The following is a 16,081-nucleotide window of genomic DNA, read 5'->3' as shown; positions in this document are numbered from 1 at the left end:
ATTTTCACAGATTTATAAACATCACTGTGTGTGTGTGTGTGTGTGTGTGTGTGGTCTGGTTGTTCTTGTACTCAAACACACCTTCATGCATAATGTTTGCCTTCCACTGTAAGCACCTTAGTGTGACCACGAAAGCACTGGACAGACGCATGTACAATCTGTATTGCTTTATTTATTCATGGATCCACCTCCATGCTGTGCCAGCCACCAGGGCTAGGGAGAGTGCTGAGATCTCACCGGGAGCACGCAGAGGAGGTGGACGAGGACGAGGGGCCCAGGGAGGAACACAAAGACAAAAACATGAGAAGAGAGGAGGAGAGAGGGAGAGAGAGAGAGAGAGAGAGAGAGAGAGAGAATACAGAAATATAGATACAGGAGAAATGAGGGCAAAATGAAACAAAACAAACAAACTGAAAAAAATAAAAGAATAAAAGACACTTTTTCCCCCTTCAAAAAACAAGACAAAACAAAACAGGAGAGCTTTGGGATTACAAGGTCTGTGGAAATCTAACGGTTACAACATCATGCAAAGAAAAGTTGGCCGCCGGACATGCAAACAGCATTACAAGATCAAACCCAGGAGCAGGTCTCCTGCAACCAAGTGCCATGTGGAACCCCACCCCCCTAATTCCCCAAGAAAGAAATCTATTTACAGCCAGTCTCCTTGAGAGTCACTCCCACACCCTCAGCCCCCAGTTGCACGCCAACAAGAAGAGACATCAGAGACAGACATCAGTGGGTCACCCCTCTCCCCAAAATGCTAGTCTACATTCTTAAATTACTCATAAATAATTGAACATACAATACAAGCTTTTTCCAAATTGGACAAAGGAAAAAAAACAGGTGTCTTTGATCACATACTGTTAGCCAGTTCAACCATAAGTATAGGAGAAAATATTTGCCAAAAACTTCTGGTCAATGATGCCCTGATATCACGACAAATTGTCAACTATCTACCCCGTTTTGTTCCTATAAATACCTAAGAGTAGAATAAATTAAGGTGTGTGTATTTGTATATATATTAACAGAAGGACAAGACATTCACCATTAAAACCAAATAAATAAATTACAAAAATATTCACAATTATGATTCTCTGAATCCTGCAGATGCTTCCTTCAAAAATATTAAAAACATTAAATACAGAATAAGAAAAAATAAACAAACAGAATCAAACATCAATAATGCATAACACCAATCAAAGGTGACACATAAGTGACTTTGACCACAAATGACCAAAAAAAATAAATAGATACACAGCCTGATCGATGTCACAGCTAGACATTTGTAATACAATAAAAACATATCTAGTCTGTACAACATAATATTTCATTTGTGTATTACTTTGCCCACCCCATTGCAGTGGCATGTACCCAATATTTAGTTTTTGCCACTAGGATCTCATTTCATTTACAGCAAGTCCATTAGAGAGCAGTGATGGTTCATTCAGAAAGTAATTCTACAGAAGGAGTACAATCCAGTGCCACTGTGGCTGTCTCCACCACACTCCCCATTTGATCCTATGTCTGTGCTAACATTCTCTCTCTTCTTGTAGCCTTATACATCCAAGTGTGTGTGTGTGTGTGTGTGTGTGTATGCCTACATGTGTAGGGTAGAGAAAAAACAGAGAGAGAGAGAGAGACTATGTGCTTGAAGAACATATTTGTCTTAAGGCTTTTCTCCCAGTCTTCTGTCGTCCACAATCCAGCAGGTGAGGAGAGGGAGAGGGTGGAGGATGTTGGGGAGAGCAGTGCAGACCATCTGCTACGGCCAATGGGACACACAGCAGAGTGTATTTGATGATGCATAATGAGGACAAAGGAGAGGTATGTACATTTTGTTTCACATAATGGCTATTCTCTCTGAGTCACGGTGGGGACATGTATAAACATTGTGATGGGTGTTTGTCCTTAGGAACCTCCTGCCTTAAAAGTCAAAGTGTCCTCTTGAGATGGCAGGGGTGGAACTTTAATACGTTTTCTGGATAATTCCTGGTAGTGAAAACAAGCCAAGCGATCACCAAACTGTGTACAGGAGACAAATAGAAAACAATGATCAAATAAAAACAAATAAAAAACAAATGAGGGGAAGGTTAGACTGCACCTGTGCCTTTAAAACAGAAATTTGCTTACAGTTCCAGTTCATTCCAATCATTATACAAAAAAAAATTGTTGGTAGCTCAAACCAACCAGTTATTTCCTAGATTTAACTTTTATGATCTTTATTCTTTTTTTCTTTATATTTCTCTTTTCTTTTCTTTTTGGAAATCTAGTCCTCTACTATAAAATCCCCTCTCTTAAGGTTGTTCCTGTGTCCCAGCGGGGGAGGGGGCGGGGGAGGGGGAGGGCGTGGGCGAGGGAGGCTGGGCCCTGTCTTTGCCCGCTTGGCTCTTAGAGTCAGAGGACTCGGGCTCTGGCCTCCTGCTGTTGGCAGCCCCGTGCTTGCTGGGCGTGCCGGGGGAGCGTGGTGCCTGACCGTGCTTCTCGTCTGAAAAAAGCTGCCTAATTACGTCAAAGAAGTTACTCAACGGACTACCTGGGGGCACAAATGAGAAGACAAGACAGAGAGAGAGAGAGAGAGAGAGAGAGAGCGGGAGAGAAAGACAGACAGATAGAGAGAACAAACAAACAAATGAACAATGAGATTCTCTGGGAAGAGAGGGTGTGACAAAGGATGAGCACAAGGCGGCAAGAGACTCCATGCCACTCCAAAATCACCACACATGCTACACTCAGCTACTAGTACAGTACGCTGTGTTTGGAAAATAGGGTCCCGCTGGATTTTCATGTAAAAATTAATTTTTTTGCATATTTTGCTAATATAGAGTCTAAGGATCAAGATTTTTTTTGTCTTCAAATTTTCACGATCCATCTTTAGTGTTTTTTTCTGTATGTTTTAAAATAAGCGATTATATCTAGTCCGAAAAGTGATTTTCACATTTTCTTCTAATTTTTTGACAATTAATTCCACTTTTTGCACACAAAACCCCCAGATAATGTAGAAAGGTTGTTGGTTCTAAAACAATATCCATAGTTTTCAAACTTTGAGTGTCTGAAAAGTGTAAAAACACCTCCACCCTTGTTGCCTATGTCAAAAACGATTTCTTAATCTTTGCTTTTCTTGATGCTTTCCTTGACCTGTCATGTCATTCTATTGTCTACCTTAAGAGAAATTTGTCTTGGAAATAATCTATAATAATAATAATAGTACAGGCAACACAGGTGACATAGGCATGGGTAGTTAAGTAACAGTAGGCAAAATTAACAAACAAAAGAATATAAGGTACAAACAAACAGACAAACCACGGATGGCCCTCTCACAGCCTGAACTAATACAAAAAACAAAAAACTCAAGGGAAAACATTGCTCAGACACTAAACCATGTGCATTTGCTCTCTTTAAAAGCTACGGGTTATCCACAGCCAACAGGCCGGGCGTGCGAGAGAAGCAATGAAGTCTTAGAATTAAGAATAAAGCCATGTTCTTCCAACAACAACAACCACAAACACCCATGCGGCAAAAATATCAAATGACCGGCTGTGTTCTCCCAGAGAGGAAGCTACGTATATGATCACCACCCACAGGTGGACGTGTGCGCCAGCGCTGCAGGTCAGCCTTTCTGCATACACACCTGTCTTTAAAGTTCACCATCCTGGTAGCATACCTATCTACTGCCAAGGCTTGAAGGGGACGGGGAGAATATTTACTTCTGCTACACTGGCAGAGAACTCATGTGAAACAGACTGTGGGAGGTGGAAGGGGTTTGAATGCTGTCCGGCAGTATTATGAGTGGAACGTCTTAAGGGGGCCCTTTTCCCCATACAGCCTGATCTTATAGTGTGTGCCAATTCCATCAAGACACTACACAATTTCATACTTGGTAGACACCCATGTATCCTGGATTTTGTGGCGACCATGAAAATGGTTCTTGCAAAAGAGTTTACATATATTTAGCAGACACCAAAGTCACTTACATACTGTATGTCAGCTATATTACAAGAGATCACATTGTCCCCGGAGCAACTTGGGGTTAAGTGCCTTGCTCAAGGGCATAACAGTGAAAGCCGGGAATTGAACCGACCGACAACTTTCAGGCTACTGCACGCTAGCCCAGCTCCTTAACCACTACACTACCACTGCCCACTAGAAAAAGACTAGAGTGCCAGGTGGTAATATGGGTACAGTGTCAGGACCGCACACTGCAATCTCCCAGACGAACTAAATTTATTGAGTTAAAAACATAACGCAACGTTTCGACCCACCAGGGTCTTCATGATGACCCTGGTGGGTCGAAACGTTGCGTTATGTGTTATGATGGCAGTGTGCGGACAACTACTCTTCTTTCCTTGATAAGCTTTTTTGTCCTGCACCTGGCCTCAGTGAGGTGGGATGTGCATACAACCACTTTGAAGAGGACTACAGTGTTAGGACCACCATGCCTACGATATGCCGCAGCCTCTTCTAAGTGTCTCCTAGCACTAGCATAGACAGAAGTCAGGTACTCTTGATGTTGCACCACCCAATCAGTCGGTGGACTGACCCTGTGGTCACCTCCAGTATATCCAAGTAGGTGGTCGACTGGTAACTGTGGCTTCTGACCGAACATCAGCTCGTATGGGGAGTGCTGTGTGGACTGGTACACGGTGGTATTATAGGCGAACAGGAGCTGAGGGAGCAACTGGGGCCATTTACGCTTCTTTTCAGGGGGTAAGGTCCTGAGCAAGTCATGAAGTGTCCTGTTGAAACGTTCACATTGACCATTCCCCTCTGGATGATAAGTGGTGGTTCTAGTCTTTGTTATAGGTGTCACACAGGTGTTTCAACAGCTCCTCCTCAAAGCTGCTCCCCTGATCAGAGTGGATTCTCCTTTGCACGCCATACACATAAAACCATCTCTCAGTTAGAATCTTAGCTACGGTGGAAGCTCTCTGATCAGGGGTGGGAAAGGCCTGGGTAAACTTTGAGAAAACATTTGTGACTACCAGAACATTCTCTTGTCCTGTGCTAGCCCAATCCAAGAGAGTAAAGTCAATGGAGATTATCTACAAAGGCTTAGGGGCTAGCATATTTCCCAAGAAGGTTCTGGCTTGGGTTGTCTTGCTTTAGCAAGCACAGTGCTCACACTCAGAACACCACTTTTGCACCTCATGCCACATCTGGGGCCAGTAGCACCTCTGTCATATCAGATCTGTGGTCCTGTCCACCCCCAGATGGCCATGGTTGTTGTGTAGGCTAGTGAGCACTTTGACTCGCAACACCTTTGGCAGTAAAAGCTGCAGCACTGGATCCCTGGAAGGAGGAGCCTGGATCGCTCGGTACAAGGTCCCATCCACTTCCTGTATCTGGGACCACTGCTTTATCAATTGCGGACTTCCCTTGGTTCACTCCACTTGTCTTAACGGGTATGTGGTCGTCCCTGTCACCAAAACCACAGGTATCTGGAAATACGGGTATGTGGTCGTCCCTGTCACCAAAACCACAGGTATCTGGAAATACAGGGATCAGTCCCTTGCAGGACTTTCCGGTCTCTTTTGGTTCGACCAGGGATGGTGTCCACCATACAAGATTCTGTCATCCAAGAGTCTTGGATAGGTGCACTTGAGGCTTGCATGTTGGCTATGGCAAGCGGCAGGGGGACGTCCAGGCCGTGTGACACAAATCGCAAAGTGTTAGTGGGGCTTGTGGGAAGCCTAGAAAGGGTATCGGCATTGCAATTAGCTGGCCCAGGACAATATTTGATGTTGTAATAAAGAGGGCAAGCTGAGAAACCCAGCAATGTTCCAGAGCGCCCAGTTTCGCTGACTGCAAGTATTGGAGGGGATTGTTGTCAGTGTACACGGTGAACGTGTTGCCCAGGAGATACTTGACATTTTTTTCTGTGATTGCCCACTTGACTGCAAGGAGTTTGAGTTTCATGGCACTATAATTTGACATGTTCCTCTCACTTGGCCGCAAGTCCCGGCTAGCAAAGGCTATTGGTCGCTGTAACCCATCCTTCTCCTGTGACAAAACTGCCCCCAATCCTGCATGGCATGCATCCGTCTCTAAGATAAAGGGACGACTGAAATCGGCATAACCTAGGACTGGTGCTTGAACAAGCCATTCTTTTAAGGCTCTGAATCTGAAAAGTTCTGAAGGCAAACCTGAACGTATACATTCAATGTTAACTATCCAATATTCAGATGTCTGTAATTGAAATGTATGCAAATTAGTGCATAATTAATGAGATATTGTTAAATTACATGCTTAAACATATATTTTCAGAAAACTTGTAATGCAAAAAAATATTGTCTCTACATAACTAATTAACTAGTAAAGTTTCATAAGAATATCAAGGAGTTAAATTTTTTACCCTATTCACCCGTTCTATGTTGCCTATGGAGGCCAGTTTTAGGCCGCAAATGCTAATTAGTAGGTTTAAAACTAAAAAATCAGCTAAGTAAATATGATATTCAGAATCAGCACCCAAAAATTAGGCAGAATACCCTCTTTACCAGTGTTTTCTCACATTTGACCCCCAAGTGATAGTAGTCCCAGTCTTAATTATGCATTATATAAATGATGATGTCATCTAAGTGTGAAAATGGATCGTGAAAATTTGAAGACAAAAAAAATCTTGTTCCTTAGACTCTATACTAGCAAAATATGCAAAAAAAACAATTTTTACAAGAAAATCCAGCGGAATTACACAAGACACCGTACTATACAGTCAACACAGCCAAATCACTCGGATTCGACTAAAACCATTTTAGGTAGTTTTGTTTTTACGTAAGATAGCTTTCAACATTCTTGCAGCGAACTACTTTACTTTCTGCCATACTTTTGAAACATTTGGAAAATCAGATTGTAAAATAACAAAGACCATAGGTATGGCAGCAAAACTGCATTATTGTGACATCTTTCCAATCTAGTTACTGAACTACAGCCAGGAGGCAGAATGGATGCCGTGGCTCGTGGAGTCTCCATATTGTCTTGCCTAAGTGGAATGGGCATAGTGCATGAGAGATTTGGAAAACCTTTTTTAAAAAAACAACTGTACAAGACAGAAGATAACACCCCATATCGTCCCTGTGGACACTGAGTTAACTGTAATGTATAAGTATAAGTATATATACTGTTTTGATCCTGTGAGGGAAATTTGGTCTCTGCATTTATCCCAATCCGTGAATTAGTGAAACACACTCAGCACACAGTGAGGTGAAGCACACACTAATCCCGGCGCAGTGAGCTGCCTGCAACAACAGCGGCGCTCGGGGAGCAGTGAGGGGTTAGGTGCCTTGCTCAAGGGCACTTCAGCCGTGCCTACTGGTTGGGGTTCGAACCGGCAACCCTCCGGTTAAGTCCGGAGCACTAACCAGTAGGCCAGGGCTGCCCCTAATAATGTGTAATCTTCACAACATCACTCAGAGTTAGTTAGTACTGTAAGTCAGTGTTTTTCAGTCATGACTTGCACAGTAGCCTGACACTCAGAGGCTACCATTGGCAGTCAAAGCATTTACACAGAGCTTTCTGTTTAGGCGTCAAAATGGAAGATCTGTGGGTATTACCAGCAAAAATCTCTCATCACTGATATACCCATTTTCTGAAGGGTTTTTATTGCTGTTATAAAACAACTCCATCAGCATACCATTACTAGACCCACTGCATAGTCATTTAAATTTTATACTGTGAAATATGTCCTGCCATTTTCGGTGTATCTGATTGTCAGAAACCACAAAGGCATTTTCATGAAATACTGCAGTGGTTATTATTATCACAGCTGCATACGGTTTTAGCCACTAATTGAATGTAAGTGTTTTATAACAGCATTATACAGGGCTCACTGGCAGGGGTGTGTGTGTGTGTGTGTGTGTGTGCGAGTGTATATGTGTGTGTGTGTGCGCGTGTGTGTGTGAATGTGTGTGTGTGTGTGTATGTGTGTGTGTATGTGTGTGTACTAAGTGCAACCCTTCAGAGGCCCTGTTAGGCATTCTTACGTTGAATTCAACAGTGATCTGGTGGACACATAGGAGCACACATGCTCGTACAGGCAATATCCCATGCACATATAGAACACCCGCACACGTGTACACGCTGTCGGAAGATATACTCAACACACACGCAACACCAACAACACATCTGTAGTCTTGATTACACATACAGGTTAGGTTATCAAACTGTGGACACAAAATCACATTCCCACAAACACAGAGTGCAGAGTTAGTGTGGCCTCATTAGTGTGAGGTGGGTCTCACTCTGACGTGCCCAGATGTGTTTAATATGTGTGCTCCTGTCTAAGGGCTGAGTGAGTGGCAACCTGTCAGCAGGAAAAGATTGTGTCACTTGCATTAAAATGTGCTGAAGGGGTAGAGGATACCACCATGAATCCTACATGACAAAGTCATAAGTATGTCTGTAATCCCAAACCCCACCTCCACCCACACCCTCCCAGTCAACATCTGCCAATACTGGGTGCTACTCATGGGCTACTCACGGCTTGTGCGCTTGGGATTCGACTAGTGTACTCTGCTGCAATTTAGGACCCGCAGCAAGAGGCTCACGTTTTTCTTTCCCCTGAGTTAACCCCATTGTGTCTGTCAGATGTTAACTGAGACGGCTGGAGACATGCTTATGACAGTTTGATGTCAGAGCTCATGATGCCCTAAAGTCTTTAGGGTGGGGTGGGTGGGGTACAGAATGGGGGTTGGGGGTCTTACCACTCTTGGGATGTCTGCCTGTTTGCCCCTCAGCGCGACGACACGGGTCTGGGGCAACAGGAGGGGCATTGGGAGGGTTACCCTCAACATTACAGACCCCATCAGATACTTCAGAAAGGCATTTATGTCCTGGTATGGCACTATTCACATTTACCCCAGGAAGTTTAAATTGGATTGTAAATGTGATCTTATAAGAGTGACAGGTAAAGAAATACTGTCACTTCAAACGCAGCACTTCTCTTTGTTTTCCTATATAAAGGAAAGCATTTGTTTACCTGTATAGGTCCTCTGGATAAAAACTGAGTGTGTGTGTGTGTGTGTGTGTATTGGATTATAATATACTTGGATATTGGGTACCATATCACAATAATACACAATACACCTCTTCACAATTAAACCAATATTGCCATAAACTCTTGCATAAAATGATATTCACAAGAAAATACATTTCAAACGACTTGAAGCTTAGCATAATGTGTTGTAAGCGTGCACATAGCCCAAGCCATTCCATCCACTCACACAGGCACACACAGCATTCCGAACACACAGGGGAAAGCAGAGGGAGGGGCAGCACAGAGGAAGAGGAAGAGGAAGTGATGAAGAGAGGATGAGAGCACCAGTGGGAGAAAGAAACTGAAAAAAGGTGAGGGAAAAGGAGTGGATTTAAACAGCAAAGAAGACACATGCCACTGGCAATGCATTTTTTGATAAGTGCTCCAACAATCCATTTGGGTGTCCATTTTGTCTTATCTAGCCTGGAATGCAACTGGCTGAATCTAAGATTAGAAAGTCATCTAAGTTATTCCTTTTAATCTCTGTGTCATAGTAGTTAGACGCATGGACAGCGCATGCATTAGACCAAACATAGACCAGCGTTTGTCAGGCCAAGGACCCCTGGTGACACCGTTGAGGGACGTCCTATTACATATCATAATCAAATTGCCTTGCTTATTAAACCAGGCCAAAAACAATGTGTAGGGCAAATGTATTGCCAAGTATAGAACTACTTTGCAATAATGTAAAACTGCAACACTGTAACACTGAAAAGAACAATTGTTGACAGATTCAAACATATTTTGTAATCCTTTTTTTGGATGGAAAAAATTTGGGTTCAAACTACTGTATTTGACAGACCCCCTAGAGTAACTGTGAGGACCCCCTGAGTGTCACTGATCTACCTGTTAGAGATTTCTGCATCAGACCTGTAGGCTACAGTCCCTCAAAGTTTTCTATTGCATTATTTGTTTCACTGTCCTCTGTGTCTTATGCCAGTAGCTATTATGCCACTTTACATAAATGGATGTTCTTACTGGTCCTGCCAGAAGAGGGAGCTGTTATCAAATTGCATGCACAGTCAAAAGTCTGAACACTGAAACGTTTGTAGAAAGGGTGAAATCTCTCTTGTCTAGTCAGCTGCCCTGCTAGAAGTGACTTTCAAATGTCTGCTAGATGGGACACAGATTCACAAGAGGATTCAAACCAGTTAGAAGCTAAATACAGTTTAACATTATCAAATAATTTCCTGATTCGCTGGTTGGTTGAAATGTCATAGATCACTGGCTATGAGAGACAAACATATTCCTTAGTAAGACTAAATATCATAAACATAGTGAGAAAAAAGTAATACGTTTGCAAAATTGCAACAAAAAAAGTATTTTAGCATTTGTCTGCTTAATATAAGAGCAACACACGTAAAACAAATCATTCTTCAGTTGTTTGAAGATGTACTCAAAACAAGCAGTGCATTGTGGCATGTTGTTGTGGTGAGATAGGGTGTGTAGATAATCAGCTGTGATGCACTCTTATAGGTCAAAGGTCAAATTGTGTAGGGTTTGGGGGTGGAGTGAGGTGTGGTGCTGTGTGCTAATGTGAGTTGTGGGTCTTTGCCGTGCTTTTTTTCTTGTGCTTTGTTGCAGGAGCAATGGGGCTGCCATGCAAGTGTTAGCAAGCCAGAAGAAGAAGAAGAAGAAGAAGGAGAAGAAGAAGAAGAAGGAGAGAGATACAGAGAAAAAGAGATAAAAGGAGAGCAAAATAGAAAGAGACCTATAGAGAAGGGGGATAAAGAGAAAGATCAAGAGAGATATAGAGAGAGAGAAGTCTCACCAGATATTTGTTGGACTCCTGGTTGGTCATGAGTGGTTAGCAGCTGTGCTTGAATGGTCTCTACCACTCGCTTAAAACGCCGGCTCGGACCTGAACACACACAAACACACACACACAGACAGAGTCACACATACACACACACACACAAAAAAAAAACATCAATGTTTTTCATGGAGCTTGCTGTTCCACTAGTGCTCACATAAAGCAAACCCAAAATAACAGTAATATAAGAAGGAAAACATCACCTATGATTCAAACACACACACACACACACACACACACTCCTGTGTACCTGAGAGCAGGGTAAAGGTGACCGAGTAAATGCCATTCTCCTTCTGGGCGCAGCCACTCTCGGAGTAGGTGATGTCCACCTGGAACTTCACCGGCTTCTGGAACACGGCGGGCCCTGCGGATGACTTATACTCAGCCCTGAAACTAGTCTGAGAGATGACGCTGTGGCTAAGGCTGGGAATCTGAGAGAGAAAGATGGAGAGAGAGAGAGTGAGCGAGAGCGAGAGCAAGAGAAAGAAAGTATTTATAATCTTCTGTTACAATATATTTACACTACTTTTTTACTGTATTGACATTGTTCACTCAAATAACACCATATACAGTACTGTTCATCATCTTATACAGCCAATAGCCTACGGGAATTGATGACAGTGTATTCAGACATTATGAAATTTTAAAAAACAGCTTACAACATCACTAAAATACCAGTGTAGAAGCAAAGAGTTGGAAAAAAATAATACAAACCAAGTGGCGAAAAATGAAATGAAAAACCAATGCATGTCTTACAGAGAGGAAGGCATGAACGATGTCTGCTTTGATGGAGCTCAAGGGCTTGTCCCTGATCACCACGAAGATCTGCTCCTCCTTCTCCAGACTGATGAAGTTGCCAAACCACGACTTCTTAGCCAGCCTGTCAAGATAGCCAGAAATACAATAGCCACAATTAGCACTTGGATATTCAGATAACAGAATATACTCTCATGGGCTACTATTAGACTAAGTGTGATTAATTAAGATGCTGTTTAAATCACTGACATGAGGATACTTATTTAACAGAAGTACTTCTCCAATTGTTCATTAAAACCCTTTTATTGCAGATTAAAGGACTGCAATCTTATTTCAAGAGCAATATTTTCTGCATATTCCATCCAATAGGTAGGCAAAATAATGGTGCAATCATCTGCAACTGCCAACAGGGGGAGTATGTGAGCTGTGCACAGAGACTGCTGGGAGCACTTGGTGCTGCAGTAAACCCATCCCTGAGGCAGACTGATGGCTTTAGCTGCTGTCTGTGGCTTGTAGGCTTCCAGCAGCAGATTCAGCGCAAACCCAGATTGCTTTGCTAGCATTTACTCTCACACACAAACCACCAAGTACAGGGAAGCATTCACATACCGAGGTCCGTAGGTTAATGCTAGTGCTATGTTCTGGTTCCTTATGCTGACGGCAAATTCAGATACGGTGTGATTGTGTGTTTGTGTGTGTGTGTGTGTGTGTGTGTGTGTGTGCCTGCATGCTTGGTGTGCGTGTGTGGTGTGTGTGTGTTTGGTGTGCGTGCGTGTGTGTGTGTGTGTGTATGTATGCATCTTAGATAAGCCTTCTTTACAAAATCCAAAATTCAACTCCTTGTGATGGTTACAAATCCACACACAGTAAACACACACCGACACACACACACACACACACACACACCACATGTAAGGCTTTAAAAACAACACCACGAGTAAAAGCACTAAGCTATTTAAAACATTCATGAAGGACTTGAGAAGCATCACACTGAGTCGCACTGCTGAGCCCCAGGAGCTGTGGGACCGGCTGGAGGGGCCTCCACAAACACAGGAGGCCGAGGGTGGGCAACACAAGGCATGTACAGCACAACAGATCCACTAGCTTGCTTTTACACCCATTTCAGCCATGTTACAAACATCTGAAAAGTAACTTTGGTAACAACTGGTTTAAATAATGTGAAACATGGTCAGATATGTGTAAAGTAAAGTAAAGTTAAAGTAAATTGTGTCTGTTTGCTCTCACCCACATTAACATTTATCTTGAATCAGTTAACGAAGAACGATTCCTACTGCTGCTCAGATGGTTAATTTATTAAATGGTTTATTCGCCAACTAGCTAGCTGATGAACGTGGAGAAATGTTTGAGTCAGACCATCAAGTGATGCAAAATGTTGACAAAAGACAGATCAAGTTACACACTTGCCAGAAAACACATGATTGTGAACCTGGCCCAACTTCAGAGAATACAAATGGCATGCTTAATTTGTACAATTTTGAAGGGTTCCTCGGTATATTTTCTCCCCCACAGGGGGTCCTTGGCACCAAAAAAATTGAGAACCCCTGGTGTACAGTATGCCTAGAGAATGCATTAGACTGTTATTATGCTTTCAATACTGCAGGAGTGCATGCATGCGTGTGTGTGTGTGTGTGTTTGAAAGAGAGACTCACTCGGGTGATGAGTCTGGCGTTAGGCTGGACATGTCCTCCTGGGTGGGAACTGCAGAGGGAAGCACGTGTGAGAAAGTGGGAGGTTATATAAGGGACACCATCTCACCAACGCAGATAAAACATTAACCTCAATCAATCACACTACGCTTTACATAGTGCTTTCATCTTACGTAATAAAGTACAACGGAATAGAATAGATTAAAATTGAATAGAAAATAATTAGGGAATGCTTATTTCATGTTATAATGTATAATTGAATAATTCATTTCATTTGTAATTTATTATTGAAAAAATACTTTTGAGTTGATTTCAGTATCTTTGGAAATGTTATAAATATTGATTGTGGTAACTCTTATGCTTTATTTCTGTAGAAAAAACTTTCCATTTTCATTAGAATTTTCAAAAACATGTTATGGTCTATACAAAGACAAAAAAAAAATCAATCAACCCCTACCCTCCACCCCTAAAAAGTAAGAAATATAAAAAAGAACAGAAGGACAAGACAATCCTGTATGTGCAGACAGTGTAGTACACCTCTCTCTATCCCATCAGCCCATCTTGCTGTTCCCATGGCAGCGGTACCTTGCATTTTCCTGCGGTGGAAGCGTGGCGAGCCCAGGAAGCTGTTCTTGATGGAGTTGAGGCGCGTCCTCCAGGGCAGGCCCCCCAGCGAGGGGCTTGGCGGCGGGGTGGGGCTGGGCGTGCCGGCGGGGCTCTCCTTGGGCGTGTGCACGGGCGTGCCCTTGGGCGTGGGCAGCGGGCTGGCGCGCGGCGAGCCGTGCGGTGTCACCTGGGGCAGGAGGCAGGGGGGCACAGGTTTGGCCGTGAGCTCCGGGTGCAGCCGGTGGAGCCGCACCGGCGACAGGGGCAACAGGGACGAGACGGGCGACAGCGGCGACATGGCCAGCTTGGGGGGCACGGTGAGGGGCGAGCGGCGCGCCCGCGCCGGGCTGTGGAGGATGGGCGAGGGCAGGGGCTGGTACGGGGACGAGGGCGTGGAGGGCTCCGACTGAGCGTGGGACGGGGGCGGGCCGGTGTGGGGCAGGGGGTTGGAGCGTGTGGTCTGCAGGGGCTTGTGGGGCGAGCGTGGCTTGGCCGGGAGCGTCTGGGTTTTGGGGTCGCCGTGGGACGGGATGCGCGTCCGAGGGGAAAGCGGGCCGTTGCCGTTCAGGCGGGGCCCGCCGCGCGGGGAGTGCGTGGGGCTGCAGTTGGGCGACTGGCAGAAGTCGGGAGACTGGGGCGGAACGAAAAAGCGACGCACAGGCTACCAGGAGCGCATGCACCATCACACACACACACACACACAATATGAGGAGTGAAATGTTCGGAAACGACAGACACAGGTGACACAGAAAGCAGCAGAAGGTGGGAGTGCAGAAAGGAAGACAAGAAACAAAAAAAGACATGCCATTAGCACAGCCTACAGCAGAGTCAGCCAATCAGAACAGACCTTTCAGCAAAGCCACCCAATCAGAGCAGGCTAACAGTGAATCCAGCCAATCTGGAAGCACGGAGGCTGTGAAGAAAGAACTAAAAGAGGTGTTTCAAATAACAAGCATTCCTACAAGCAAACCAAAGCAAGAAACATCCTCCCAAAAGAAGCATTTCATTGAAGCCTTATGATGCTACAGATGCCAGTGGCAGTTACAATACTGTGACAGTTAGTCACTGAAACCTTTAACTAGACAATCTGAATTCAATGTTGTTCACACTTGGGATAGACAAGAGAACCAAGGACAGGGCGTTCAAATGTCTGAGCCGACAGTCTTGGTGGAATTAAGATCTACATCCAAAAATAAAACTATGTGACCCACATCCCATGACGTATTCCCTGATATTTAGTTTCACTAGAACATTTCCATCAGCAGTGCTCAGTTACTTCAGCTGATGGGTTGCATGAGTACATCGGTCCCGCTCTGCTCTTACAGCCAGTAAAGAAACATTTTGCTGTAAGAACCACTGCTCACAAAATATGTAATATTGGTTATGCATGGCACAACTGTGTATGTGTGTGTGTGTGTGTGTGTGTGTGTGTGTCTTTAATCCAAAACAAACACAATTATAACCGGCACGTTAACTGACAGAACTACCAAACAGCTCTCTTCCACATGGCAATTAGCTCCAATTGAGATGTGATCACTTGGTTATGTTAACGGCTATTGGCTGTACTGAGATGTGATCACTTGGTTATGTTAACGGCTATTGGCTGTACTGAGATGTGATCACTTGGTTATGTTAACGGCTATTGGCTGTACTGAGATGTGATCTCTTGGTTATGCTAACGGCTATTGGCTGTACTGAGATGTGATCTCTTGGTTATGTTAACGGCTATTGGCTGTACTGAGATGTGATCACTTGGTTATGCTAACGACTATTGGCTGTACTGAGATGTGATCACTTGGTTATGTTAACGGCTATTGGCTGTACTGAGATGTGATCACTTGGTTATGTTAACGGCTATTGGCTGTACTGAGATGTGATCACTTGGTTATGTTAACGGCTATTGGCTGTACTGAGATGTGATCTCTTGGTTATGCTAACGGCTATTGGCTGTACTGAGATGTGATCTCTTGGTTATGCTAACGGCTATTGGCTGTACAGCTTGACTGCATCCCCTGTCCAACTGAACACAGCCCAGTGGGGTGGGACTGAGCACTGGGCAGCTTATAGTGAGATACTGAGGCTCAAGATGGACTATCCATGTGACAGTTACATCCTAACTGCCCAGATGTAAAAAAGCAGTCTAGTTTGAGTGTGTGTGTGTGTGTGTGTGTGTGTGTGTGTGTGTGTGTGTGTGTGTGTGCGTGTGTGTGTGTG

The 16,081-nt window shown here is 44.0% G+C and overlaps 1 protein-coding gene across 1 annotated transcript in view; it reads right to left on the bottom strand.

The window, feature by feature from the left end:
- Nucleotides 1-2,294: 2,294 nt before the first annotated feature.
- Nucleotides 2,295-16,081, bottom strand: part of LOC143126072 (serine/threonine-protein kinase BRSK2-like) — a 92,700-nt gene continuing 78,913 nt past the window's right edge. The window contains exons 14-19 of the mRNA XM_076287991.1: nucleotides 13,847-14,528; nucleotides 13,265-13,313; nucleotides 11,595-11,718; nucleotides 11,089-11,269; nucleotides 10,797-10,886; nucleotides 2,295-2,533 (exon numbers count right to left, since the gene is read on the bottom strand). Coding sequence (XP_076144106.1) covers nucleotides 2,295-2,533; nucleotides 10,797-10,886; nucleotides 11,089-11,269; nucleotides 11,595-11,718; nucleotides 13,265-13,313; nucleotides 13,847-14,528 — 1,365 coding nt within the window. The remainder of the gene's footprint in view (nucleotides 2,534-10,796; nucleotides 10,887-11,088; nucleotides 11,270-11,594; nucleotides 11,719-13,264; nucleotides 13,314-13,846; nucleotides 14,529-16,081) is intronic.

This window comes from Alosa pseudoharengus, unplaced genomic scaffold, assembly GCF_046254945.1.
Source record: "Alosa pseudoharengus isolate Yale_2024_CS ecotype anadromous, Long Island Sound unplaced genomic scaffold, YU_APseudo_1.1 YU_APseudo_1.1_scf_16, whole genome shotgun sequence".
NCBI classification, from domain to species: Eukaryota; Metazoa; Chordata; class Actinopteri; order Clupeiformes; family Clupeidae; genus Alosa; species Alosa pseudoharengus.
The sequence above is the reverse complement of the archived record's forward strand: the minus strand, read 5'-3'. Positions and strand labels throughout refer to the sequence as shown.